The sequence below is a fragment of the Halichoerus grypus genome, chromosome 5 (genome assembly GCF_964656455.1).
Source record: "Halichoerus grypus chromosome 5, mHalGry1.hap1.1, whole genome shotgun sequence".
NCBI classification, from domain to species: domain Eukaryota; kingdom Metazoa; phylum Chordata; class Mammalia; order Carnivora; family Phocidae; genus Halichoerus; species Halichoerus grypus.
The window spans coordinates 61501162-61528933 of record NC_135716.1 but is presented as its reverse complement, the minus strand read 5'-3'; the positions used below and the strand labels follow the sequence as shown (position 1 = coordinate 61528933).

The window sequence follows — 27772 nt, the reverse complement described above, 5'->3', positions numbered from 1 at the left end:
CTGGTCATGTGACAAAAAAAATCTAGAAGGAGAATCAGCTTAGATGTTAAAAGGCAAGTAAGTTTCATGTCTCTCTCTCTCTCTTTTAAGTTTTATGTCTCTTGAGGGTCATCAAGGAAATGGTCAAGGACAGTAAGAGTGAAGATCAGCAGACAAGTGGGATGGGGAAGGATGCCCTTTGATATTCTGAGGGTGTCACAAACATAACTGCAGCTCAGAAAGACTCATCAATGACTAGGAAAGTGGGAATCAGAGAGAACTAAGGCCAGAGGCAGTCATGACTTTAGGGGATTTGAAGGGAACAGAGAGCCTTTGCCAAAACTGCCATTATATGACAGTGTGTTCCCTTCAAATGTTACTAACATCATTTAAAAAAAAAAAAAGGAAAGGAAAGGAAAAAGAGCAAAGGGCTGGATTTTCCTGTTCTGCAGGCCATCGAATGGTCCAGAGCTGAGGCTCCCTATCCCTGCTCCTCAATTCCCACTCCCCAGAGATTCTCCAATCACACCCACTTGCTCTTTCATCCCTTGCTTGCTGGGTCTCCATCACCACCAACCACCTGGGAAGTTTGGGGGTGTTTGGGGGTAAGTTTCAAAGACGCAGAAACTAGAGGTGAGGACATGCACATAGCCAGCCAGCATTATCACTCTGTAGAAAGGGAGAAATGGAATTTCAGAATCTCTTGCAAAGCCAGGACGGCAGCAGTCACAGTAAAATGAGTAGGCGCTATCAATCCAACACATGGACGCATGGAGTCAGGGGATGTGTTAGCTAAGGCTACCGTAACAGAATGCCACAGAGTGACCAGCTTAAACAACACACATGCATTTTCCCATCGTTCTGGGGACTAGAAGTCCAAGATCAAGATGCCAGCACGGTTGGATTCTGGTGAGACCTCTCTCCCTGGCTTCTCACTGTGTCTTCACGTGGCCTTTCCTCTATGCCCACGTGGGCAGAAAGACAGAGAAACCTCTGGTGTTGCTTCCTCCTATAAGCTCACCAGTCCTATTGGATTAGGGCTTTACTCTTTTGACCTCACTTAGCCTTAATTATCTCCATTAAGGGCCTATCTCCAGGTATAATCACATTGGGGGTTAGAGCTTCAACATGAATGGGGGGGAGGGGCAACAGACACAATTTAGTTCATAACACCCAGGCATTCCAAGTGAGAGCTTTTAAAAAATCATTATATTATTCAGTTCTGGTCATTAAAAATTGTGCTTTGTTCATTAGAAGAAAAATTAAAATTCATGATAAATATTAAACGTTAAAAATACCTGAGATGGGGGTGCCTGGGTGGCTCAGTCGGTTAAGCGTCTGCCTTTGGCTCAGGTCATAATCCCAGGGTCCTGGGATCAAGTCCCACATTGGGCTCCCTGCTCAGTGGGGAGACTGCTTCTCCTCTCCCTCTGCCCCTCCCCCTGCTGCTCGCTCTCTCTCGTGCTCTCTCTCTCTCTCTCAAGTAAATAAAATCTTTTAAAAAAATACCTGAGGTGTAATTTTTCCCTCCTTTCAAATCTGCAGCGCTCTGTGGTTTCATCATTTGACACACACAGCACTCACTGTGGGCCAGACACTGTGTCAGGTACTTTGAATCATGCAGATGACTGAGTAGTAACTCCCCTTCGGGAGTTCAGAGTTCAATGGAATAGCATCCAGGTCATAAATAACAGAGGCATTTGCTCCCTGTCACTGAGATTTTACCAGCTGGACTTTATTGCATTTTAAAAAATCCTGCACTCAACAATGTAATGGCTTTCTCTAATAACTGAATTACAAAAGGCCTGCTTTGAGATATATTCAAGCAAATACTGATCTGACCATTAAAAGAAGCTCAGACTCTCAGGATAAACAACATTATAAATAGTAAAAATCAAAAACAAAGTTAATGAAAAAACTAAGTTGAAGTTCTGTCTTTTCTTTCAAAAAAAAAAAAAAAAAAAAAGCTTTTTATTCCAGTATCTATTTTTATCAAATATTAAAGATATATGAATTCATCAATCAATATCCCATATATCACCCATCTTCTGCACAACACTGGGTGTTAGAAATGTAGGCACCCTCAGAAACATTTCAATTTAGTTGGAGAGAGGAGATAAGAACATGAAATGTTAAAAGACACAGAGATTAATACCATTTCAATACAAGAAACTCACAAGCCAGTGTGTGATTAGCTGACAAATGAACAGAACAACGCTACTGCAATTTACAAAGGCAAAAATGCAAACATTTTGGACAAGGATGTATTTAAGCAAGATCTTCCAGGATGAGTAGAATTTGGACACAAAGAGGGCAGGAGGGCAAAGAAATATGAAAAGAAACAACCATAAATAAGGTAAAGAGTAGAATATTTGGGAGAGCAGAGAAAGAGCAAACGTGGAGATCCTTCAATGTCAAGCTAAGAAATTGGATTTTATCCTCAATAATGAAGTGTTTGAGCAAAGGAATGATAAGAAGAAAAGTGAAATTTAAGACATTAGTCAGGTATCACTATGTAAGGATTCAAATAAACCAACAGACAAGAAAACCTGATAATCCAGGTGTGAAGTGGTAAAGAACTGAACTAGGTTGGGGCAATGGACAGTAGTGTGAGAAATTTAGGAGAAAGAATTCTAAGACTTGGTAAATTATAAGAAACTAAAAAGTTCACTGGTCTCAACAACGTGTGGCCAAGAGAAGGAAAGAATCACTAACAAAATTAAAGTCAAGGAGGAAAGCTGGTTTCAGAGCAGAAGAAAACTCAATAGAAACAGGATCACAAAATGGTGAGGCAGAAATAGCAATCATAGGATTTAGTGTGGATACTGCCATATATTTTCTTGGAAAATAATCATGTAAATATGTTATTTTTAAATAGCTTTTTTTTCTAATTATAAAGCAATCAAGTTCAGGACAAACAAATTCAGGACCAAAAAAAGAACCAAGAAAATGAAAAAGCACTCAGAATCCTGCTACCCAGAGATGAGTACTTTAACATTGTGTCAATCCTTGCAGTCTTTTTTCTATGTCAATAATAATAAGAGGGAAAAGGAGGAGATATGCTCTTTAAATTAATTATTGTCCAGGGGCATCTGGGTGGCTCAGTCGTTAAGCATCTGCCTTCGGCTCAGGTCATGATTCCAGGGTTCTGGGATAGAGCCCCGCATCGGGCTCCCTGCTCCGCGGGAAGGCTGCTTCTCCCTCTCCCACTCCCCCTGCTTGTGTTCCCTCTCTCACTGTGTCTCTCTCTGTCAAATAAATAAGTAAAATCTTCAAAAAAATAATAATAAATAAAAATAATAAATTAATTGTTGTCCAAAAAGGAGGCGCCTGAGTGACTCAGTCAGTTAAGCATCTGCTGTCAGCTCCCATCATGATCCTGGGGTCCTGGGACGGAGCCCCGCATCGGACTCCCTGCTCCGCGGGGAGTCTGCTTCTCCCTCTCCTTCTCCCTCTGCCCCTCCCCCTGCCCATGCTCGCTCTCTCACTCACTCTCAAATAAATAAATAAAGGGGTGCCTGGGTGGCTCAGTCATTAAGCGTCTGCCTTCAGCTCAGGTCATGATCCCAGGGTCCTGGGATCGAGCCCCGCATCTGGCTCCCTGCTCATGGGAAGCCTGCTTCTCCCTCTCCCACTCCCCCTGCTTGTGTTCCCTCTCTCGCTGTGTCTCTCTCTGTCAAATAAATAAAATCTTAAAAATAAAAATAAAAAAAAGCAGGGCTCAAATAAATAAATAAAATCTTGAAAGGAAGAAAGAAAGAAAAGAAAATCATTTTATGTTGTTGAGACCAGTGTTTCCCAAACTTACTTGATAACAGAACATTTCTGCGTGTGATGCTCATCAGCGTCCTCCCCTGCTCTCAGATGGCTCTCCCCCATTTTGCTCCTTCTACTCCCAGAAGACCCGCTTCAAACACCCCAACCCCTTACTGCCTCGGACCGTTGAACCTGCTGTAGCCTCTGCCTGGAGCCCTCAGCTCCCCAAAGAGATCTTCCCTGACATCACTCTCCTACAGTGTCCTACCTGGTGCTCTTTTCCTTCACAGCCCTTATCCCTGCCCAAAGTGACATGATGTACCATCTACCTCTGGCACTAGAAGAGAGGCTTCCAGACACCAGGACTTGGTCTGTGCACCACTGTAACCCCCAGCACCTGAAACACTGTGTGAGGAGAGAAGGCAGGCAGTACATATTTCTTGAATGGATAAACTAAAGAACCAATTACCTATGAAACCCGGTTCTAACAAATACAGGAAATTGTGGCATCAGCAATCACCTGGACACTTGATAAAAATGCAAATTCTCAGGCCCTACCCTGGATTTACTGAACCGGATCCACTAAGGGATCAAACCCAGCAATTCAGGTTTGAACAAGCCCTCCAGGCAATTCTGCGGCCAGCTAAAGTTTGAGAACCAAAGGTCTAGATTATCTTTAAGATAAAATCAACCGGGGCGCCTGGGTGGCTCAGTCGTTAAGCGTCTGCCTTCAGCTCAGGTCATGATCCCAGCGTCCTGGGATTGAGCCCCACATCAGGCTCTCTGCTCGGAGGGAAGCCTGCTTCTCCCTCTCCCACTCCCCCTGCTTGTGTTCCCTCTTTTGCTGTGTTTCTCTCTGTCAAATAAATAAAATCTTAAAAAAAAAAAAAAAAAAGATAAAATCAACCCATGAAATTCTTAATCTCAGGAAACAAACTGAGGGTTGCTGGAGTGGTGGGGGGGTGGGAGGGATGGGGTGGCTGGGTGATAGACATTGGGGAGGGTATGTGCTATGGTGAGCGCTGTGAAGTGTGCAAGACTGTTGAATCACAGACCTGTACCTCTGAAGCAAATAATACATTATATGTTAAAAAAAAAAAAAAAAAAGAAGATAGCAGGAGGGGAAGAATGAAGGGGGGGAAATTGGAGGGGGAGATGAACCATGAGAGACGATGGACTCTGAAAAACAAACTGAGGGTTCTAGAGGGGAGGGGGGTGGGAGGATGAGTTAGCCTGGTGATAGGTATTAAAGAGGGCACGTTCTGCATGGAGCACTGGGTGTTATATGCAAACAATGAATCATGGAACACTACATCAAAAACTAATGATGTAATGTATGGTGATTAACATAACATAAAAAAAAATCAACCCATGAAATTCTGGAATCCTATTACCTGTGAGCAATTCTCTTAAAGTGTTTTGACCATTTTACGGAGGAATGGACTAAATTCTCAAGTACCCCTAGGGTCTTAGAATTATCATATATGGCAACATACTGCTTTTCCCTCCAATAGAACGAAAGCTCTAATTAACACGAAATGTCCCACTGAGAATTAATCAGTTTAAGAGCTACCCCAGCACACTTGAGGGCCATTTTACTGTCTGTTATAACTTAGAAAAATCAGTTACCCTAGAACAATTAAAGCTCTCTCCAGTAAAGGTTAAGTTCCTCCAAAATAACACACACACACACTTTCTCATCATGAATTAATCCCTTGATTATATTCTCAATGATAATACAGAAAACCCAATTAATTTTAATATTGAGAAACATTCCAAAGGATAATTTATGTGCTCTCATTTTTATCTATTTTCACTTTCTGTTAAGTAAAAAAGTGGACAATGGGGCAATTTTTAATAAAAGTTTTTCTAGAAGATGCCAAGTCAAGCAAGCATTATTGAATGCAAAAAGCCTGGGGTATATATATCATTTACAAGTCACAACACCTCTGGGCCGTCCACAATCTGGCCCAAATACACTGTCACGCTCACCTAGGAAGACGCTCTATTCCTGCCAAACTGATAGACTTGCAGCCTCCACATTGTGCTTTTCACACACTTCCCCGTCTCCCTGTTTGTATTATACCCCCTCACCCTTTTGGCCCAGCCCGAGCTTGTCCCTCAGTCAAGCTGACCCCTGTGCAAACCGTGCTTACCATCCCAGGGCAAAAAGCGCCTCCCCGGGGCACCTGGCTCAGTCGTTAAGCGTCTGCCTTCAGCTCAGGTCATGATCCCAGGGTCCTGGAATCAAGCCCCGCATCTGGCTCCCTGCTCCACAGGAAGCCTGCTTCTCCCTCTCCCACTCCCCCTGCTTGTGTTCCCTCTCTCGCTGTGTCTCTGTCAAATAAATAAATAAAATCTTTAAAAAAAAAAAGCACCTCCCCTCTTGGGAGCTTAACAGCATCCAATGACAGGACTGGCCACGAGTCCTGGAGCCACACTGGATGGCACTGTTGTCATCTGATATGTGTGAGCTTCATCTCCTCTTATAATTAGTTTCAATGAAAGAAAAGATTGGCACTTACACATTTCTGCACCCTCCCTCACCATTTCCCCTTCTGAACCTGCCCTCTTGAATCTTTGGCTCACCCCTCAGTTTCAGCCACACCCAAAGCTCTAGCTAAAAGGCCATCCCATGGGGCACCTGGATGGCACGGTCGGTTAAGCATCCGACTCTTGGTTTTGGCTCAGGTCGTGTACTCAGGATCCTGGGATAGAGCCTGCCCAATGTGGAATCTGCTTGGGATTCTCTCTCCCCTCTCCCCAGACCCCTCCCCACTCTCTCTAAAATAAATAAATAAATAAATAAATAGCCATCCCAATGGCTCTCAAGAGATTCACTGATGAGGTGAGTCCCACCGTCACCTCCTCACCTCCCTGTCAGGGAAACGAATAAGAGAGGGAGGAATCTGAATGACTAGCCATGAAGAAATCCTGTCATCTAGGAATCTTGACTACAGGAAAAGGGAACAGCACCTTCCTTGTAAAACTGGTCAGAGACCAGGATAGATATTACATCTGACCAGGTATATGTGAGTTTTTCACTGTCCTCTGGAAGTAAATATCAGAATTCCCAAGAGAAGGTGTAGGATAAAACCAGGCCTGGAACTAAAGCATTTTTGTAAGGATCTAAAATCTGTATCTTTAAACTCAAAGAGGCTTTAGCCTTCTTACAGTTTCTGACTTTATTTCCCTGTTGTTCTCAGGATTTGTGGATGCCTTTTTTGAGCTGCAGCCTATTTCAAAATGCCAAAGAAAACCAAAGGAACGGGATCATCTGTTCCACAGTTATTAGAACATCAAGCCGGAGGCTACCCACCCCATCCCTACACCGGAGGGTGAGTGTGGAAATGATGTAAAAACAAAAGGGAGATATCCCCAGGGGAAGATGAGCAGGCATGTCAGAGTCCTACTCCATCTGAAGGTACTCCTGGAGGTGTCTGCGTTCTCCTTCACTAAAGGAGAGGGTAAGCCCTCACAGTCACATGCTGCTTCATAAAGATAAATTTGTTCAGAGACCACATGTTAACTCCTCCTCACCAGAGAATGACCATCATCATTCAGACCTTCATGATGATAAAGGCAGCAATCACTGGCCATGAAAGATGACTTTGAGTTCATACCCTGAGACTACAGAGAATCACTCTTGAGAATATTTTACACTTAAGGACAAGTTGTATTTCAAAAGATTATTTGTCACTAGCCACATCCTACCAGCCACTAAACTTTACTGATCTGCTAGCAATCAATCTTTTTAAAAATATAGCTTGGAGCACAGGAAGATTTCTAAAATAAACAGTTTTTGAAAAAGCCTCTCACTGGTAAGTCCTGGCCAGTGGCTACTTTATGTTCTCAAATATACTGCTCCTGGCTTCCCTGAAAAACCCCAGGAAGGAAAGAGAAAAGAGGAAGAGGCTCCCATTTCCTTTGTCCCAAGACTCAGATTGAGTTGTGCCTGGCCTTAGGATCCCAACATAAGAGCAATTCTAGGTCCGTATTTAAAACCACTCAGTTATATGAAATATATATATAAATATATTAAAATTATATTAAAACTAGGCAGAGGGATAAAGTATAACGAATCCTGCTGTAAGGAATCTCTATGCTTACTTTCACAGAATTCCAAATATGTTTCCTATGGGCATAAAGTTACAAAAACTTTCAGATTTCCAAAACAACCCACAACAATCCATTTGACATACAATATTACACACCAGAATTCCAATATATGAACTAGAAACAGACCTCTCTCCCCCCACTTAAATAGTATCCAGAAGCTCCCCCATTAAACACACCTGCTAGAAATGGGGCCAGCTCCACAATAGGTAGAAAGCAAGATACGAGAAGACTAAGCCACAGTCACTGCTTTGAAAGGCAACTGTTGTTTCTGAGTAGGATTTCTCTAGGACAAGTTTCCAAATCTGACAGATCAACAGGATCATCTGGGAAGTTTTTTAGAAATACAGACTCTAGGGGCACCTGGGTGGCTCAGTCGGTTAAGCGGCTGCCTTCGGCTCAGGTCATGATCCCAGGGTCCTGGGATCAAGCCCCACGTCGGGCTCCCTGCTCGGTGGAGAGTCTGCTTCTCCCTCTCCCTCTGCCTGCCTCTCTGCCTACTTGTGCTCTCTCTCTATCTCTCTGTCAAATAAATAAATAAAATCTTTAAAAAAAAAAAGAAATACAGACTCTAAGGTCCTACTAAATTAGGCACCCTTGGAGGTAGGTCCAGAGTCTGCATTTTTAAGGAGGCTCCTTGCATAATTATGATGTTCAGACATGTTTAAGAATTCCATTCTAGGGTTTTTGATATCAGAATTATGGATTCTGATTACAGAATCATTTTACATTACCTTTTACTTGTCACAGTTCTCATTTATCCTTTAAGCCCTAGATTACACCTGGCTTCCTCTTAAAGATCTTCCTATTTAAGTATCTCCTCTCCAAATGTAATGCCATGTGATTTCTTGTATTTATAACACTTACCAAGATTTGTAATTACTCATCGTTTACTTTTTTATTGTCTCCCTCACTAAACTAAGCTCCATGAAAGCAGTCCCGCTCTGCGTCATACCGCAGCATCTAGCACACAGTATGTGTCTATAAACCTTTGATGAATGAAAGGACATTTTACTCATCTCATTTCATCTTATTGCCAGCTGTAGAATATAGGTGCAGTCGAAGTTAATATTCCCAAGTTAATGAGATGAACCAGAACAGCTGGGTGGCTCAAGATCACATGGTGATTAAGTGGTGAGACCACATCTAAAACCCAGGCTCAGTTTTCAGGTTTCCCCTCCACTCTTTCCATCCTCCCACGCTGCCTCCCTTCAGTGAATATCAAAACATGGATCCAATTTATTAATATCAAACTTACTAAAGAGATGGGGCCTGTGTCTCAAAGTCTTTATTTTATGTATGACAGGCAATTGTGCAACTCAGAAACCTTGAACACATTCCGTTCATTTAACAGAGAAACAATATACATGATGTAGTGGGAAAATATAAGTTCATTGGAAAACTCTGGCATAATAAATTCTAGTTTTAGTCAAAAGAAAAACGAATGTTATGAAAGGAAAATTATTCGGCTATAAGAAAAAAACTTTCCAAAAAACTGATAGTAAAAGAACCCTTTGCCAGAAAGAGAGAAAAGCACATTTAATGGAAACTTAGAATACAGAGGAGAGGTTAATGAATTAAATATAATGAGTTTATTCTAACCTAAATAATTTATAGGAAACTAAAAGGAGTATCTAGAAAGAAGAAATTCTGGAAATTAAATGCATAAAAACATAGTAATAATGTTCAAATGACTAAACTGGTCATTAAATGTCTGATTTAACAATAATGAAATTAGAACCTGGTCCATTAGGGACTAGTAATACTTTGTTAACACAGACTGTGACATATTTGTACTATTCCTGGAGAACTGGTATTTAATCACAGCAGGTTTAGATTGTACAAAGTCACAAGGGGAATCAGTTACTAAGCCTATTATCACACTGGCAATTTAAAAAAAAAAGAAAGAAACCAGTGAATTTTTCAAATTATGTTGACACAAAGTCTACCTAACAAAAATCTCTAATGAAAGAATAATACAAAAGAGAGAATGAATCATAACAAATTAAGTAATAAAATATATAGCCATTTTAGAAAAAAATAGAGTTTTTACTGAGTAAATGAGCAGATACAGTAACCTTAGTAAGCATTTGACTGCAGGCCTCCTAGGATCTTCTCTGAAACATTAATTCAAATTGACTCACATTAGAGCAGTCATAAGACCTTAAATCAGTAGGAGTAAATTAAAGCAAAGGGTAATAATCAACTAATAATGTTTTAAGAGAAAGGGAAGATCCCAATAGGAACCCACAGGCTTGGTAGTAAGCTCAAACTGTGACATCAATGAATGGGTTAATAGCTCTCAAATTAAAATCCCAGAGGATGCCGAATAAAAAGGGAGAAGAAAACTCAAAAGGGAGAGAACCATTTATTAGCCAGATTCTGTGACCAATGAGAAATAAATATCTGGAATTAGAATCCACATGTGTGGGATTTTCATGGATGAATATGCTCCTAAAAGCTACAAAATATATTTTTGATAATCATAGCTAAAGGATTCATAAGAAAGCGAAAACCTTGTTATAATGTAAGAAATTCATTTTCCCACCAGGGAAAAAAATGTGTATTCTAAGTTTTTATTTTTACATAGCACTTTTTCTTAAAGCAAGACAAACTACAGGTTTAAAACTGAGACAGCATTAAAAAAAAAAATGAGCACGGTAGTCTGAAATCAACTCATTAAAGAAAATGTACAATAATCACCATGTACTTTTTAGCCAAATAACTCAGCTAGAGTAACAATTTATCTTTTCAGTATCTGAAAGGATATCAACACTAAAGAGGAAAAGGAGTATTTCTTTTTTAACCTAAATACAATTGCCAATGAAATGTGTAAATATTTTGTTTGGCATATACATTTTCTTTAAAAATTTACAAGCGACCTATTAGAAACACAATCAAATATGCCAAAAGAAAATTTGCAAAGACCTAAAATAATTTGAGTCATTTAAAACCAGCTTGGTCAGAACATTTAAACACCCTGCCTCCCAGGGCTACTTATAAAATGATGATTATAATTACTATGTCATCATTATTATGCTAAGTTTAATTATTATTATTATACATTTTCCATGTATTGAAATACAGTACATGGGTTTTGTTTTTGTTTTTGTTCTTGCAATAAAGGTGGGTGAGCACTACTCCTATTCCTTGTTTCCTGGAGGTCAATAAGTAACCTCATTTGCAAGCTGACAGGACAAGGGAAGAGCAGTGCATTATGGGACAGAGCAGTGGTGACTGACTCACAGTAACTTACGATCACAGGCCTCGTTAACATTGGGCTCTGCCTAACCCAGTGAGTTCACCAGCTACAGACACAAAATAACCCCTACTGAGAATTATAGCTGTATATAGCAGAGCACCTGTGTGTGGTTTCAATGTCAGAATTCCAGGCCAGAACAGGCCAGTGCCCCAGAGACCCAAATGGAGGTTCTGAGAGCTTAAGTAGGCACTCTATCTACAGTGAAACGGGCCAAACTGCAGGAAAGAGTCCATAGAGAGCAAAGCTCCGCATCCCGGAAAAGTCATAATTAAGATCCAAAGAGAGAGTCCACTAGAATCCACAGGGACTGAGAAGAGAGATGGTCCCGGCAGTGAGTATGAATGGGAGGTATCAGGGCAAAGGCAAGTTGGTTGAGAATTTACAGTAGGAAGTGGAGTCTGCAGAGATTTTCTAAGACACTTGACAGGCTATTATTAAGTAACCAAAACCTTAAAAGTGGTTTGGGAAGGAGCTGGTGCAGTCAAGACGAAAGAAAGCCAAATAGTAACACTGATAAACCAACCATTATCTGTTACAGCATGGCCCAAATCACATGGTCCATTGATATGAATCCAAACTTTATTTTAGACATGAATTTCCACTTTTTAAGCAAAAATGTTTAGAAGAGTAATTAAATATAGAACAAAAATCAATTAATTCAACCTTTACTTCCTTTCTTTGCCCATGCAAACTCTGAATGGAGCACCGATAGACAATAAACTCACTACAGTCAAAGAGAGAACGAAAAACAAAAGGCTTTGATAATAATCTATAAACTATCACTTGACCCTGGAAAAATAAGAATTAGAAGAAATGCAAAAACTCCTATTCCAGCAATAGCAAGGTAAGGTCATATTTCTGGGACACAGTATAAGCAACTCCTGAAAATATACCCATTTCTTCCACTTGTTTTGGGTTTTTTTTTCTCCTACACCCCCAACCCTCTCTCTCCCTCTCTCTCTCTACCTCTCTCTCTCTGTCTCACACACACACACAAACACATAGATTGTGTGCCCTCTATGAAAGAAGATAAGCAAAAAGGCCCATTTCTGTATTTCTGGAGCCTTGGCTTTCTTATATAATCCACCCAAACTTCCCATCCATAATAAACCACATGAGCCATGATATCAGTAAATGGGCCCAGGAAAGTCACAGGCCCACTCCAAGAACCACAAAAGGCTCTAGAATTACCCTCATACACAAGAACTTGCTGGTTGGAGAGCTGATCAGAGATTTTTAAGTCTAGAATAGGACAGAAAAAAGCATAACGATAGCCCATGAGCATATGTGTTTAGGGCTACCTCCCCATGCTTCTCAGCAATTAAACTTGATTATAGCCAACAGCTCCCATCATAATTATCACAAGCCCATAGCAAGAGCATCTCATCAGGAAGCTATTTATAACCTGGAAGCTTTGTCTTCTTTCTCCCCATGGTCGCTCTTCACTTTGTAGGGCAGATAACAGACACTCCAGACCCAAGGAAGCACAGTCCACATATCATTGTGGAGGGGAGGGAGATGGAGTGGACACCTCCCGAAAAGGTGCTGGCCAGTCAAGAACAGCAGTGGTGTGATGGAAGCCACATGTCTCATCCCACCTGGCTCAGGGCTAGCCTAACACACAATGACCCGAATAGGGGCAGTCAATGCAGACACACTGAACATGGCTTGCGAGGCAGGCAATCTGTTCAGAAAAGCCACAAGAGATCTGTAGCCGGCCAGCAACAATGAAAGCTAACACCACTCTCTTCCTGAACAGGATTAATTTTTTACAAAAATAATAACAGCCCACTTTTTTTTTTTTTTTGAGTGTTTTACCAGGTACCAGGCCAGGTCCCATTTTAAGTGCACCCCACACATTAATTCATAACTAGCCCACAGTGATCCCGGTGTTAACAGAGGTGGGATCGGGCACAGAAAGGTCACAGAACCTGCCACAGTTTCCCCACTGGCCCTGACAGTACTGGGATTCGAACCCTGCTCTAGTAGCCACTCTTTTGACCATAAGATTTAACTGTCCTGAATATGCTAGCTTCTGGATCCATGCCACAGTTGGTCCAGGAGAAATGAGAGAGTATAGAGACTCTCTGTCTCAGACATACATCTCTCTGTATCTCTAATCAGAGAGTATTTGAGACTCTCTAATTCCAACCCATCAATTTACAAACTTGAAAACTGAAGACCCTGAGATGTTGAGGGACTTGCCAGAGGTCACACAGCTCACAGATCATCTTAAACCATCCAAAACAGATGGTGCTAAATAAATAGTCAAACTAGATTGTAAATTCTTAGGGGGTCAGGACCCACTTCTTAGGGTTAGTTTTAGAAATGCAGTGTACAGTATGGTGATTAACATAACATAATAAAATAAAATTTAAAAAAACAAAACAAAAAAAAGAATTTAAAAAATACAGTATACAGTATATTAGCCACTCCCCTGTCCCACTGCTCCAATCCCTAGTCAAGCTTTTGAAAATCACAGATTAGATTAGAAGTTTTCTGGTGTGATCACATTACATCATTTTATAGAAAAGGGAGCTGAGGTCCTGAAAGATTACATGATTTGGTCAAAGTCATGTCAGTAATTACAGTGGAGTTTGTGTCAAATTACAAATTAGCTCTCTGTATATGATTTAGCATTCCTACAAAACAAGATGACCCAGAAGGTCCAAGTTCTAAATTAGTAATCCCCAAAGTGATATGAAATGTCATGTAAGTGAATAAATAAGTGTCCCATGAGAATCCACATAAGGGTCTCTCCCTGACAACAATGGTTCTAGAAACTAAAAGGAAAGAAAGGGTGAATAAAAGAGAACAATGCACACCCAAAAAACTGAACCCAGAGATTAGGAGGAAGACTACCCATCACCGTTCCTTTCTTGCATTAGCCACCATTGCCCTCCATCAATCCTAATTAAAGAAATTAAAACTAATTTCTTTGAGAGTTTCACAAGATTGAAGTACCTAGAGACATTTTTGAGACCAGCAAAACCAAATTTCAAAATAACTATTCTAAGATTTATATTTGTATTTTTTTAAATATTTATTTATTTAGGGGTGCCTGGGTGGCTCAGTCGGTTAAGCGTCTGCTTCAGTTCAGGTCATGATCCCAAGGTCCTGGGATCGAGCCCCACATAGGGCTCCCACTCAGCGGGGAGACTGCTTCTCCCTCTCTCTCTGCCTGCCGCTCCCCCTGCTTGTGCTCTCTCTCTCCCTCACACATAAATATTATAAATAAATAAATAAATAACATTTACTTGAGAGAGAGCGTGTGCACGAGTGGGGGAAGGGCAGAGGGAGAAAATCCTCAAGCGGACTCCCCATGAACACAGAGCCCCAAGCGGGGCTCAATACCACAACCCATGAGATCATAACCTGAGCCGAAACCAAGAGTCGGATGCCTAGCCAACTAAGCCACCCAGGTGCCCCTAAGATTTATATTTGTATTTTTAAGTAAGTCTTTCCCATGGGAAATTTTTCAGATTTATCTCAGGAAAATGTTTGCATCTTGTTAAAAGTTGCTGCTGCCCTTCACCTAAAAGGAAAGCCATCAAAATTCAGTTCAAATCAGTAAAGTTTCCCCTTCCAGTGGAACTCCAACAGTATATTTCTAGACAAAATACTGGCAAATAGCTTTCACCCAATAATACAAAGACACTTTGCCAATGAGGATTGTTGGTCCATCTTTATACACTGATCAGAAGATTTATTCAGATTTATATACATATGAGATTTATGGCCAGAAAGCCTAAGGTCTCAAATTCACTACACAGTCTTGCTCACTTAAATTTCTCCCCTCTTCTTACAAAAAAAAAAAAAAAAGGAAAAAAAAAAAAGCTTAAAACTTCTATTTCCTTCATAAGAATTCAAGACCAAAAAAATAAGAAAACACCTGACAAAACCAAATCCCATTATTATTACTATTATTAAAGTATTATAGCTAAGAAGTCCCACATGCTAGACAGTCAAGAACTGTACAATTCAATTTCAAATAGTGGCAAATTATGTAATTTCATCATGCTGAAAATATTAATTACATAAATACACTCTTTTGAGAAAGCGTAACCTTCACCTGCCTTTCTAGCTTATATTAGGTAACAGGGATTAGCATTTCTGCAGGGTGACAGTTTCACAAGCAATCATAAATCCCAGGAGGGGAAGTAGACTCTGAATTGACGATCAGGTAACACAAAGCTGCCTGAAAAGGAGCAAAAGGAATGCCTGACTTTGGCTCAGTCAGTGGAGCATGTGACTCTTGATCTCGGGGTCTTGAGTTCGAACCCCACATTGGGGGTAGAGTTTGCTCTAAAAAAAACTTTTTTAGGGTGCCTGGATGGCTTAGTCAGTTGAGCGTCTGATTCTTGGTTTCGGTTCAGGTCATAATCTCAGGTCCTGGGATCGAGCCCCCAGGTGGGCTCCCCACTCAGCGGGGAGTCTGCTTCCCCTTTCTCTCCCCCTCTGCCCCTCCCCCCACTTGTGTGCATGCACGCTCTCTCTCTCAAATAAATAAAATCTAAAAAATAAATAAATAAATAATTTTTTTTTTAAAAGGCATGCCTGATTTCCCACAGGATGGCTGTCACATGGTGATATCAGTCAAGCCACAGGGGGTAGAGGAAGGGCTCAAGAGACTAGCTTCTTATGGCTCAAGGAAAAGCAGAACCAACTACAACTTCCCTCCAGACCTGAGTACAAAGTTCCAGAACAAGACCATATCAAGCCAGCTGAGAAGACACAGAACTGGAGAACTTAAGAGGTGATAAGATTCGAAGAAACTGGGTGCCTAGGTGGCTCAGTCGGTTAAGTGTCTGCCTTCTGCTCACATCATGATCTCACAGTCGTGGGATCTCAGAGTTGGGGGATCTCAGAGTCGTGGGATCGAGTCCCAAATCAGGCTCCCTGCTCAGGGGAATCTGCTCCTCCCTCTCCCTCTGTGTGCTCTGTTGGGTAAATAAATAAAATCTTAAAAAAAAAAAAAAAAGAATCTAAGAAACCACTAGCCTTACCTCCTCACCTCCTTTATAGATAATAAAATTAAGACACTCAGCCAAAATCACAATAGAAGTTTATAAACTTTTCTGTCCCCTCCTCTCTCCATAATGTTGATGCTTAGAGTTCAGGCTTTGGATGATGACCTTGGGTGCTGGTTTTGTCACTTCTGAGATGACCTTGAGTGTCCTGTTTAATCCGAATTTCCTCATCTATAAAATGTATATAAATATATATATAATATATAAATATATAAAATATAAAAGTAGCTGCCAATTTTTGACAAGGGAACCAAGACTACACAATAGGGAAAGGAGACCATGTTCAACCAATGATACTGGTAAACTGGATAGACCCAGACTTTATACCATATGCAAAAATTAACCCAAATCAAAGACCTACACATAAGACCTGAAACTATTAAATGCCTAAAAGGAAACATAGGCCCTGAAACTAATAATACACTATATGCTAACCAAATTGAATTTAAATAAAAAATTTAAAAAAAAAAGAAAGAAAGAAGAAAACATAGGGAGAAAGATTCCAACACTGGATTTGGTAATGATTTCTTGGATATGACACCAAAAGCACAGGCAATAAAAAACAGACAAATGAAACTATACCAAACCTTAAAACTTCTGCACATGAAAGGAAACAATCAACAGAGTGAAAAACTAACCCATAGAATAGTACAAAATAATTGTAAGTCATATGTCTGATAAGGGGTAATATCCAGAATATATAAGAAAATTCTGCAAGTCAACAACAATAAAAAATAATCCAATTAAAAAATGGCAAAATATTTAGACATTTCTCCAAAGAAGGTTTTAATAAAAACCTTATATATAAATGGCCAATAATATATAAAAAGATGTTCAGTATCACTAACCATTAAGGAAATGCAAACCAAAACTACAATGCGATTATCAACTCAACACCCATCAAAATGGCCACTAATCAAAAGAACAGAAGAAAACAAGTGATAGTGAGTATATACAGAAGTTGAAACCCTCATGCACTGTTGGTGGGAGCATCAAATGGTTCAGTCATTATGGAAAACAGAGTGGAGGAACCTCAAAAAATGAAAAATAGAGTTATCATATGATCCAACAATCTCATTTCTGGGTATATATCCAGAAGAATTGAAAGCCGAATCTCAAAGAGATATATTCACAGCAGCATTATCCACAACAGCCAAGAAGTGGAAGCAACCCAATGTCCATCAACAGATGAATGGATTAAAAAAAAAAAGTACATGTATACAATGGAATATTATTCAGCCATAAAAAAGAACGGGATCTTGCCATTTGCAACAACATGAATGGACCTCAAGGACATTATGCTAAACAAAACAAGCAAGTCACAAAACAACAAATACTGTGTGATTCTATTCATATGAAGTATCTAAAGTAGCCAAAACAGTTGAAACAGAAAGTAGGAAGGTAGTTGCCAAGAATAGGGGAGGGAGAATTTTTAATGGATACAGAGATCTATTGCACAACAATGTGAATATACTTGACACTACTAACTTGTACACTTAAAAATGGTTGATGGTGGGGCACCTGTGTAGCTCAGTCGGTTAAGCGTCTGCTTTTGGCTCAGGTCATGATCCCGGGGTCCTGGGATCGAGCCCCATGTCAGGCTCCCTGCTCAGCAAGGGAGTCTGCTGCTCCCTCTCCCTCTGCCCCTCCCCTGCTTGTGCTTTCTCTCTCTCTCAAATAAATAAATAAAATCTTAAAAAAAAAATTTAAAAATGTTGACGGTAAATTTAGTCTTATGTGTTTTTTACCACAATAGAAAAGAAGAAAAGTAGCTGCTCCATAAAGTTGTTCTGAGAATAAAATAAGATGATAAAGCATTTAGCACAGTGCCTGGTGTATCTTCAACACTCACATTTCACTTAGCACAGTGCCTGGTGTATCTTAAACGCTCACATTTCACTTAGCACAGTGCCTGGCGTATATTAAATGCTCACATTTCACTTACACAAGATTCATCCATATTGTAGATGAACATGTCAGGATTTCCCTTCCTTTTAAAGCCAAATAATATCCCATTGTATGCATACACCACTTTTTGTTTATCTATTCATGTGTTGATAGACACTTGGATTGCTCCCTCTTCCTGGCTATAGTGAATGATGCTGCTATGAACATGGGTATGCAAACATCTCTTTGAGACCCAGCTTTCAATTCTTTTGGATATATATACACACCTGGATGTGGGGCTGTTGGATTATCCAGTAGTTCTATTTTTAATTTCTGGAGGAGCTGCCATATTGTTTCACATAGAACAAATCCTTTAATCCTAAAGTCCAGGCTTCCTCACCTGTCAAAGGATTATGTTTACAAATGGGGCTAAATGAGATGATCTCTGGGACACATATTGACTTGACTATAGAGAGAACTTGGCCAGCCAGTCCAGCTTGTGCCCTTTTCTGTCTGATCACCCTTTGCAGTGGAAAAACTTCTGATCCTCATTCTTCAAAACCATTTCCAATATACTCAGATCTTATTTATCTATTATCAAACTCCCAATTCGCTACCAAGTTTTCTAGATTGTTTAGAAAGAAAAAAGCAGAGCCAGGTACATGTTTGCTTTTCCCCCACCCAGGGGGTCTCATAAGGTGAGCTCACCTGAGGTTGCACAGCTTATAGACATACCTCTGACATGCAGAGTTCCCCCAACACAGAGGAATCCATCAGCACAGAGCCTTCAGGGTGGAGAAGAGAGTTAAGAAAGTGGTGCTTCCTTTGGTTAATGTCAAAATGAACACCATTTGTCTAAGGTCACTTTCTCTTACTAAACTCAGCAGTGATCACAATGTCACACGACTGTGGAATTCAAAACAGTAGCCACAGCTTATGAAATACCCAAAACTGACATCGTGCTTTCACAAATGAGTAAGAGATGGTAGGGTTCTTCTTGATGAAGTAGAACTTTAGCCAGCAGCTGGTCTGGACACCAGGGGTTCCACGCCCAAGCCCAGACAGCAACTTCCCACCTGTGAAAAGAATCACAGATCTGTGGTCTTTAGACTCCTGCTGCTCCAAACACGTCCTCAGACCTCAGACCTCACCTGGGAGCATATTAGAAGTGCAGAATCCCAGGCCCCACTCCAGACTTACAGAAGCAAAATCTGCATTTTGAAAAAACCCCGCTGGTGATTCACAAGTATTAAAGTTTCAGAAGGGCTGTTTCAGACTGCATACATAACAGACTTCATAGCACTGGGAGGGGAGAGAGCGATAAAAGCATGTTTCAAAACTGTAGCATAAATACGACTAAAAAGGCTGTTCTCTTTGCAGGTGGGCTGAATCGATCAAGGTGCACTCAACTGTCTTTTCCACAGCGATGCAGTAAACCCTTTTGCTTGCCAGTTAGAATCTGAAGTTTGTTTCTCAACATCTTAGACTGACTAGTTTGTCTTAGAGGCCACAAGTGACCACCACGCAGCTGGTACAAATTCAGTAATTGCTGAGGGTAGAGAAGACATACCTGTTCTGACACAGATTAACTGCCCCAGGTATATGTGAGACTCATTGACATCCCAACAAGACACAGCCACAGGCCACAGATGCCACGTGGTTCTTACTCTCTGCCCTGCATCCATTCTGGTTATTTCTCCAGGTGTCTTGGATCATTTCCTCAAATCCCTCAGTCGTCATTCTCCCTCCTATTAGCTTTCAGGGGAGATTACATATTTTTTTTTATTTATTCATGATTTGTAGAGTCTACTTCCCAGAAGGATTTTATGAGGCTTACAAAGATGAACACATTGTAAACAAGACAAGTAAAATTAAAGCAGAATAAAAAATGAGTTAAAAGTCTTAGAAGAGAATATATATTCCACATGATGTGACTTTTCCTGGCTCCCCCCATGCCCCAGCACTGTTCCTCCCCAGGAAAGCAGAGGAAGATTAATGTGATGGATGACTTTTACAATAAACTGGGATGTTCAGCTCAACTCCTCCCTTTTGCCTCTTGGGACTGAGTATGCACACAGGGAGTAAAAATTCTGCCCTGCTCCCTCTTGGCATAAAGTCTTAACCAAAGCTGCTCCTGGCCCTGGCCCCACCCCACGTGGGGAGACCCAGGGCTGCTACACTGTTGAGGTCCAGCATTGCCTGTGGCTGGACGAGTAGGTCTGTTTAATGGTGGGATACTTACAAAGTCCATCAGCACAAAGATATGAGCTACATTCTTCAATCTCACTTGTATCAGTTTAAAAAAATGATATTTTGGCCCCCAGTTTATGCCTTTGACTTATTTCTCCATGAACTCAGAGCTCAAGTGAGGGAAAGGGTACTATTTATTGGGCCCTTTCAAAATCCCAACCAAAAGGTCAGGAAAGTTAATGCTATAAGCCACTAAGGGTAGGTTTTAATACTGGTCAGGGGAAAAAAGTCCTGAATTTTCTGGCTACTCAGACAGAAAGAAAAACACGACCGGTGGGCGGACTCCTACAACCAGAAGTCACTCAGCATTCACTCCACCTTCATCTTCCTTGCCTTCCTCTTCCATACAGACCGGAAAACCTAACACCTGCCTTCCCCAAAATCATGTTAGCTAGAAGAGGCCAGGAGGCTCCATCTGGCCAAGGGGACATCCTGGAGAGTAAGCAGAGGCTGCTTCCTCCACTTTCTCCCTGTAAGGATCAGGCATGCAGTGCCTCAGCTGCAGGAGCCATTGCTAAGAAGAGCCGGGCAGGAAGAGAGGAAGCTGGCTTGTTGCTCAAGATAAATGAACCCCTAACTTGTCAAAGCCACACATACACTTGGTTACACAGTTTGGGGAACACTGAACTGAAAGATACATACATGTATCTTTCATTATTTTTATTACTATAAATATACTTACATATACAGATGTAGACTGTTCTATAGAACACTGCTAAAAACTGGTCGAGATTTTTCTATACAATAAAAAAAAGATGTTGAAGGAGATATGTACTAATGTCTATGTGGAAACAGAGGCTGGGAGACGTTAAGGGATTTGTCTAAAGTCTCACCCCCAGTCACTGGTAGAGCCAGACAAGATATGTTGAAGGGTTTTCATACTCAAAAAGAGCAATATATCTCAGAAAGAGCACAAATATATATATATATATATATATATATATGCACATATATTTATGCACACATATATATGCATACACATATATAATGTTTATACTATGAATTCTTGATGAAATAGAACTCAACTGATTTCAAGCTCACTGTACTTTCAAAAGACTGAGGAAATGTCAAAAAAAGAAAAAAGGAGAAGCCACCAGCTATTTATTTTAAGATAATATTACTTCTGAGGATGTCCTTGGACCAGTCCTCGTTCACCAAACATCCTGCCAGTCTGTGTGGGCAAATGAAGACACACAGTGGTGAAACTGGGACACCACAGAGCCCCCTCAAACTTCAAAGGAGCTCTTGCTAAGTTACACCAGACACAAATACACATTGCATAAATGTTCACATACCAAAGAAAGATTGCCATCAAAGACTGACATGCAGAAACCGCTGGCAATAAGAGCTTGGATTCTCAGAAAACTCAATTAATCAAAATATAACATTGCTGAAACGCTGATCAAATTTACCCATACAATGTTTCTAAGGAGTGATTTCCTATACAATGTCTTAATTTCCTACACACTGTCTCTTTCCTTTTTCCAACTATAAAAAGATCTGGTTAAGGGTTTTCATACGCAGAAAGAGTAAAATATCTCCCTCCTCACTCTGCCCACTCTTGTAGGATGAGTTTGAATTCCACTTGAACAGAGCAGAGTGCTGCCTTTTACAGTTGGCAGAATGCTTGCACACATGTAATCCCATTTGGTCCTCAAAATATTACAGTGAGGGAAACAAATGTACTAATCTCCATGTGGAAACAGAGGCTGGGAGACGTTAAGGGATTTGTCTAAAGTCTCACCCCCAGTCACTGGTAGAGCCAGACTAAAATATAGATCTTCTACCTCCTCATCTCGTGCTCTTTCTAAAGCACTGTGCCAATCCCGCCCCCTCTCTGTGGCGTGAAGTCAGGGCTCACACGCCAGGAAGGTGGAATGGTTGCACCCACACTCCCTGGCCCATCGCCAGCCCACGCCAATTATTACTTCTCCTGAATATCCCTCAATCAGAGTTGTGGTTTTCTATTCTGGAAATGCATCCTTTGTTTTCCCTTTTCCCACCTGGTTAGCCATTCTTTCTCATTTCACTGTTGGTTCATTAATTTCTTGCCCTCAAAGGACCACATTTTCTCTCTCCCCTTGAGATACAATTACAAATCATGGTCTAGTTACTAACCTTGCTTCTGAGTAGCTACAAAGCTTTCTCTACCCTCCAGGTCAACACTAAACCTCTCTCCTTGCAGAAGGAGTTAGGGCATTTAGTGGGTATAAAAGCTGCCGTATCTCATCTATGACCACAGCTCTTCTACAGTTAAAGCTGCCAGAATGTTAACATCAAACATTCAAAAGATTAAGACATACATTTACATTCCATTTCAATGGCTTTAATGTTAATTCAGATATTTGTTTGTGCCTACAATTACGAACCTGCTACCTGCTTTTATCTTTTCTCCTATGGTGATAACGCGAAACTAGAAAGACTGACAGATGAAGAAAGGAGTGGAGAGTGAAAAAAGGTAATATAGAACACTTTTGTGGAAAATAACAAAGAGACTGAACCAGTTATTTATTAGAAAAAATGCCCCACCATAATAAGTTAACAACTCTCATGTTCTAAGAATAACTTAGTAGTCTCTCTCATTTGAATTTATATGGAGGCTACCTATAAAACCTCCTTGAAAACGTTTAAGAAGGATCTTGTTTTGATCGTGTTTGATAACCGTAGGCCAGTTCTGCATCCTTCTGCACCATTCTCAGAACTGTGCTGAACACGGCACAGCCCGTGATTTCAGTTGGCTCTCAGAGCCTCTTGCCAAAAACATGCAGTGAGGAGGGAAGCTCAAGGGCTCTGGGGTTAGAGATGTGTGGGTTTGAAGCCCTTAAGCAAGTCACTCAAACTCGCTGAGCTTCAGTTTCCTCATCCTTGAAATAGGGAAAACAATCCCATCTCATGAGGTCATTGAGAACATGAAATAAAATAGTACAGGTAAGATTCCTGGTACTGTAGCTTTTACTGAGATCCATTTAATATGAAAGAGAATTCTCTTGAGTTTCCCAAAGAATGTGTCCTAAGGCCTTCATCAAAGTTTTTTTCAAAAGAAGAGGAGGAGGAGGAGGAAGGAAAAAGCAAATACCGTTTGTATAAACTTCTTCTCCCACTTCACACTCCTCCCTTAAATTGCCAGTATTTCTTTATTACACTGAAAGCTCTTCAGGCGCTGGGACTAGGTCTCATTTTCAGTCTTCCCAAAAGTAACACAGTGCCCAGGACTTGCTGTGTTTCTTCTCAGTGGGCAGCCCCGACTAGAAAAGTTAAATCTCAGGGCTCTTACTAGTGGATGCTCTCCCTTTGTGTATGGCCCTACCTGTGTTTTTGATGAAGCAAATTTGTGTGAATGGTATCCAAGAAGTGGGGTGGAAGGGAGATCTAAGTTTTCAAAGTAAATGGAGGCAGAGATCAACAAAAATAAGAATAACGATTAGGATATTTACAGTCAAGTTATCATTCTAAAGATCACTTATTATTTTCAAAGGGAAGAATGCATGTTTACAATGGGAAGACTTAGCAATCACCCACTCAACCAAGTGATTAAACTTAACATCACTAATGAATGGTCAGATGCGTGTAACATAAAACACACTGCATTACCTTGAAGTAGTCTGACCAAAAATGTTTTGTCTGAATCTATTCAAACCTTTAGACTGAACTTGCAGGATACAAGAAATATAGGGGATGGAGGACAAGGTGAGTGACACCACAAGGAAATAATCAGATAAATCCAGAATGTAGAACATTCTGCAAATCAACTAGCCTTGTCCCTTCAAAAAGTCTGTATCATGAAAAAAGAAAAAAAAGTTGAGGTACTTTTCTAGATGATAAAACCACTAAAAAGATTAGTGGCCAAATGCAATGTCTGAGAATCTTGATTGCCTCCTGGTTTGAAAAATATATAGTTATCAAAGACATTGAGGGGACAATTGAAGAAATTTGAATATGGACTGGATGTTTGATGATATTAGGGAATGATTATGAACTTAGCATGTTAAAGTTCCTGTACGTATGTAAAAAATCTTATTTTTATAAGATACATGCTGAAACCTAGGGATGTCTAGAATTACTTTCAAAGGGCTTAGCCCCCCACCCAAAACAATATATTACATACATACATACACACACACAGGTTGATAAAGCAAATATGACAAAATGAACAATTACTGAGTCTAGGTGGTGGAAATATTGGTGTTCATTGACTGTTCCAAATTTTCTGCATGTTTGAAAATTTGTTGTAATAAATGTTAGAAAACAAGGAGGCAAAGTAACAAGCAAGCTAGTGCTCTCCGCCCTGAATGAAAATTTCATTCTCTTGCATTTAATAATAAAAATAAATTATAAAACTCTTGTCCTGATGCATTTGGGCCAGTAACTGGGGACTATACATGGCTCAGGCACCCTCTACAATGGATTCTGGGGACAGCAGTTGTGCTGAGGAAAGAGCAGAGCCCTCTTAACAGGGTATCATTTTCACCGTCCTTTGAAACCTCGTTATTCCCACACCAAAGATCCTATCAGCACATGGCTAATAAAATGATAAGTATAACCGGTATTTGCTTATTTACCAATTTTTATAAAGTACAATCCTTTCTCTTCTTTTAGTTGGACTCCAGTATAGAAATATAGAAAACCGAAGATCGCATCTAGCATGACTGCTATTCACCCTTTTCAACGGTTCAAATCCATCCCTTAAATGCTCAATTTTGAAGGGGCAGCTAGTACAGGGAGGTGCTGACAACCACACAGATTTCTAGGAACTACATTTTCTTACCTGCCACAATGACTGCCTGGCCTCATATTAGCACCTTCTATTCAACCCAAACACCCCCTGTTCACAGGAGCTGATTCATGCAAGTCAAATCACCAAATCCAAGAGCCACTTGCTACCAAGTTCATGTACTTAAGGGTCTTCAACCAGCAATAAAAATAGCTTTGGATTAACTTTACAACTTGTGGTCTTGCTTCTGCATAAAGATAACCTAGTCATTTGATATCACTCAAGGTTTGTTTTTTTTGTTTTGTTTTAATGGTGATGCAGGTGATATGAAGAAATATAGGTACGGAGGCAGCAAAGCATCTTGTATGTAGTCTGGGTACTCCATTAGCCCTGCTGTGGGGGACAAGAATGAGAAGCAGCAGGAGATGAAAGCAGTAAATAATCCAAGACTTCACTCTACACACCAGGTACTTCTATTCCTTCCTGAACTTTCTAGAAGAACAGCCATTAGAAGATAAACTTGATAAATTAAAGTTTTTACAAAGGCAGGCAGCAAGAGAAAGAAGCATGACCCCATGGTTAAAAGTTTGTATTACTTGGGAAAAAAGTGTGAAGTGTGAGTCTGACGATTAGCCCACAGACCTCTCTGCTATTTGGATTCTCTTCCAAACTAAAACATACCACACTAAGGCTAAAACATAAAAACATAAAATAAACTGAAGCTTAATGCTTAAAATATACATGCAATATATATATAATAACATTATATATGCTATATATATGTATAGTGAGATATATATGATGAGATCCTATATATATATATATAGAGAGAGAGAGAGAGAGAGAGAGAGTGTGTGTGTGTGTGTGTGTGTGTGTGTGTGTGTGTGTGTGTAATCTCCTGGGAAATGTGGAAGTGTTTCCTTTTCACTGGTGAGTTCAAGCTTATTTGAGAAGACAGGAAAGTCTTACCTAGGTACAAGGATGCGTTTTCTTTCTTGACATTGTCATCTAAGTAGGTTGGTCCCAAGGTATAAATAGGTGTGGAACCCATTCCAATGAGAATCTGTGCACAAATGAATAAAGCCACATAGACCCAATGATTATTTCCTCCTGAATCCTTCAGGCAGGCGGGAGGTTCGGAAGGCGCCGTGGAGTTGCCATTCTGACACAGGCCATCGTTGGAGGCCGAGGCATTCAACTCTTGGATCTGGTAGGGAGGCGAGATGAAGTGAGGTAAAGCAAAGAGGGCAGCCCCAACGGCAATGAAAAGTCCACCCACCGCTAGCCACAGGGGCCTCCGACCCCGGCCGCCAAAGTAGCTGACGAACACCACCACCACCAGGCTCCCAATGTCAAAGCAGCTGACCAGCAGCCCCGACTCGGAACTCTTCAGACTGTAGCGCCTTTCGATGGTGGTGATGACACTGCTCAGGTACCCAGAGACCATTAACGCCTGGATGAAGGTCAGAAAGCACATGCAAACCAGGAAGCAACGGGAATCAGTGAGGACCACATAGAGGCACCTTCTCCCCTGGAGCGTGGCCAAAGTGGAGGACACCGACACGGCTTTGCTGACTTCCACCCTGTGGTTACATTCCATGAGCCCTGCCATCTCTGCCGAAGTGGAAGGAGCAGAGGGACTGGGGGCCAACCGGCTTGGGCCTGGTTTCAACTCCTCATGGCCCAAAGAATCTGTACAGCCGATGGCGGGCTTGGCTCCTGCACGCGCAGGACTCAGGTCTGGCCGGCAGGAGGCGCTGTTCAGGACCGGTAAACTCTTGGACCTAAAGGTCTCTGGTTCGCACTTCTCTTGGACAGCTCCTACTGTGGTTTGTGCTTCCAGCTGCTCTCCCGCCTGGGGCTGCAGCCCGGTGCCTTCGTCCATGGCTCTTAGAACTCAGATTCGATCGCTGATCGCACTCAGGGACTCCGGCGCTTTTCATCCACCAGCACGACGGGCCGAAGTCGGGCCCACTCAGTCGTGCCCACCAGGGACCGGGGCTGGGGATGCAGGGCCGCGCAGCAGGGCATCCTCACCAGCAGAGAGGCACCCAGGGCATCCTGACCGCAGATGCGGCCCCGAGGCTCCGCAGCCGCGTGCCCCGGGGGGCAGGGGTCCGCGCGGTCCTGCGATGAGCCCTGCTTGGGGTCCACCTCGGGGCGGTAGCTCGCGGCAGGAGCCTTGCGCGTCCCGGGCGCATCCCCTCCGCCGCCGCCGCTCGGCCCGCCGCCTGGAGCGAGGACGCCCCGTGCCCAGCGTGGGGGCGCTTAGCGCTGTTGCCCGCGCCGCATACCGCCTGGCTGGCTGGGCCAGAGGCGCCCTGTCCTCGCCGCCTCGGCTTGCGACACCCTCGGGCGCAAAGATGCCAACCTGCAAAGCAGAGAGAGGGCGGTCAGCGAAGGGCGGCTGCGGCTGGGGCTGGCGTCCCGGCGCCCCGGGGGCCAGCGCTGGGTGACTCGGACGGTCCCAAATGGGACCGAGGGATGAGCGAGGAGCGAAGCCCCGGAGGAGGAGGCGGCTGCGGGCTGCAGCCTCTAGTGCCCGAACAATAAGCAGCAGGCGGTCGGCAGAGACCCTCCCTCATTGTCTACCGTGGACCTGCCCTCGCCCCGCCCCTTTTGCCTTAAACAGAGCATCTGTTTAAACAGAGCTTTTATATGTTAATAATTATCAACTTGGCGGCGCTGACTCAGAGGCAGTGTCTTTCATTCGAGTGAACTAATTGCAACCTTTTGGTACTCCTACTCCATTACTCAAAATAGAAAATGCCCAAAAGAACA

General features: G+C 41.7%; 1 protein-coding gene across 1 annotated transcript in view; it reads right to left on the bottom strand.

Moving 5' to 3' along the window:
• Positions 1-27001, bottom strand: part of SLCO5A1 (solute carrier organic anion transporter family member 5A1) — a 132896-nt gene extending 105895 nt beyond the window's left edge. The window contains exon 1 of the mRNA XM_036109390.2: positions 25961-27001. Within this exon, the coding sequence (XP_035965283.1) occupies positions 25961-26876 (916 nt within the window). The 5' untranslated portion in view covers positions 26877-27001. The remainder of the gene's footprint in view (positions 1-25960) is intronic.
• Positions 27002-27772: the final 771 nt, after the last annotated feature.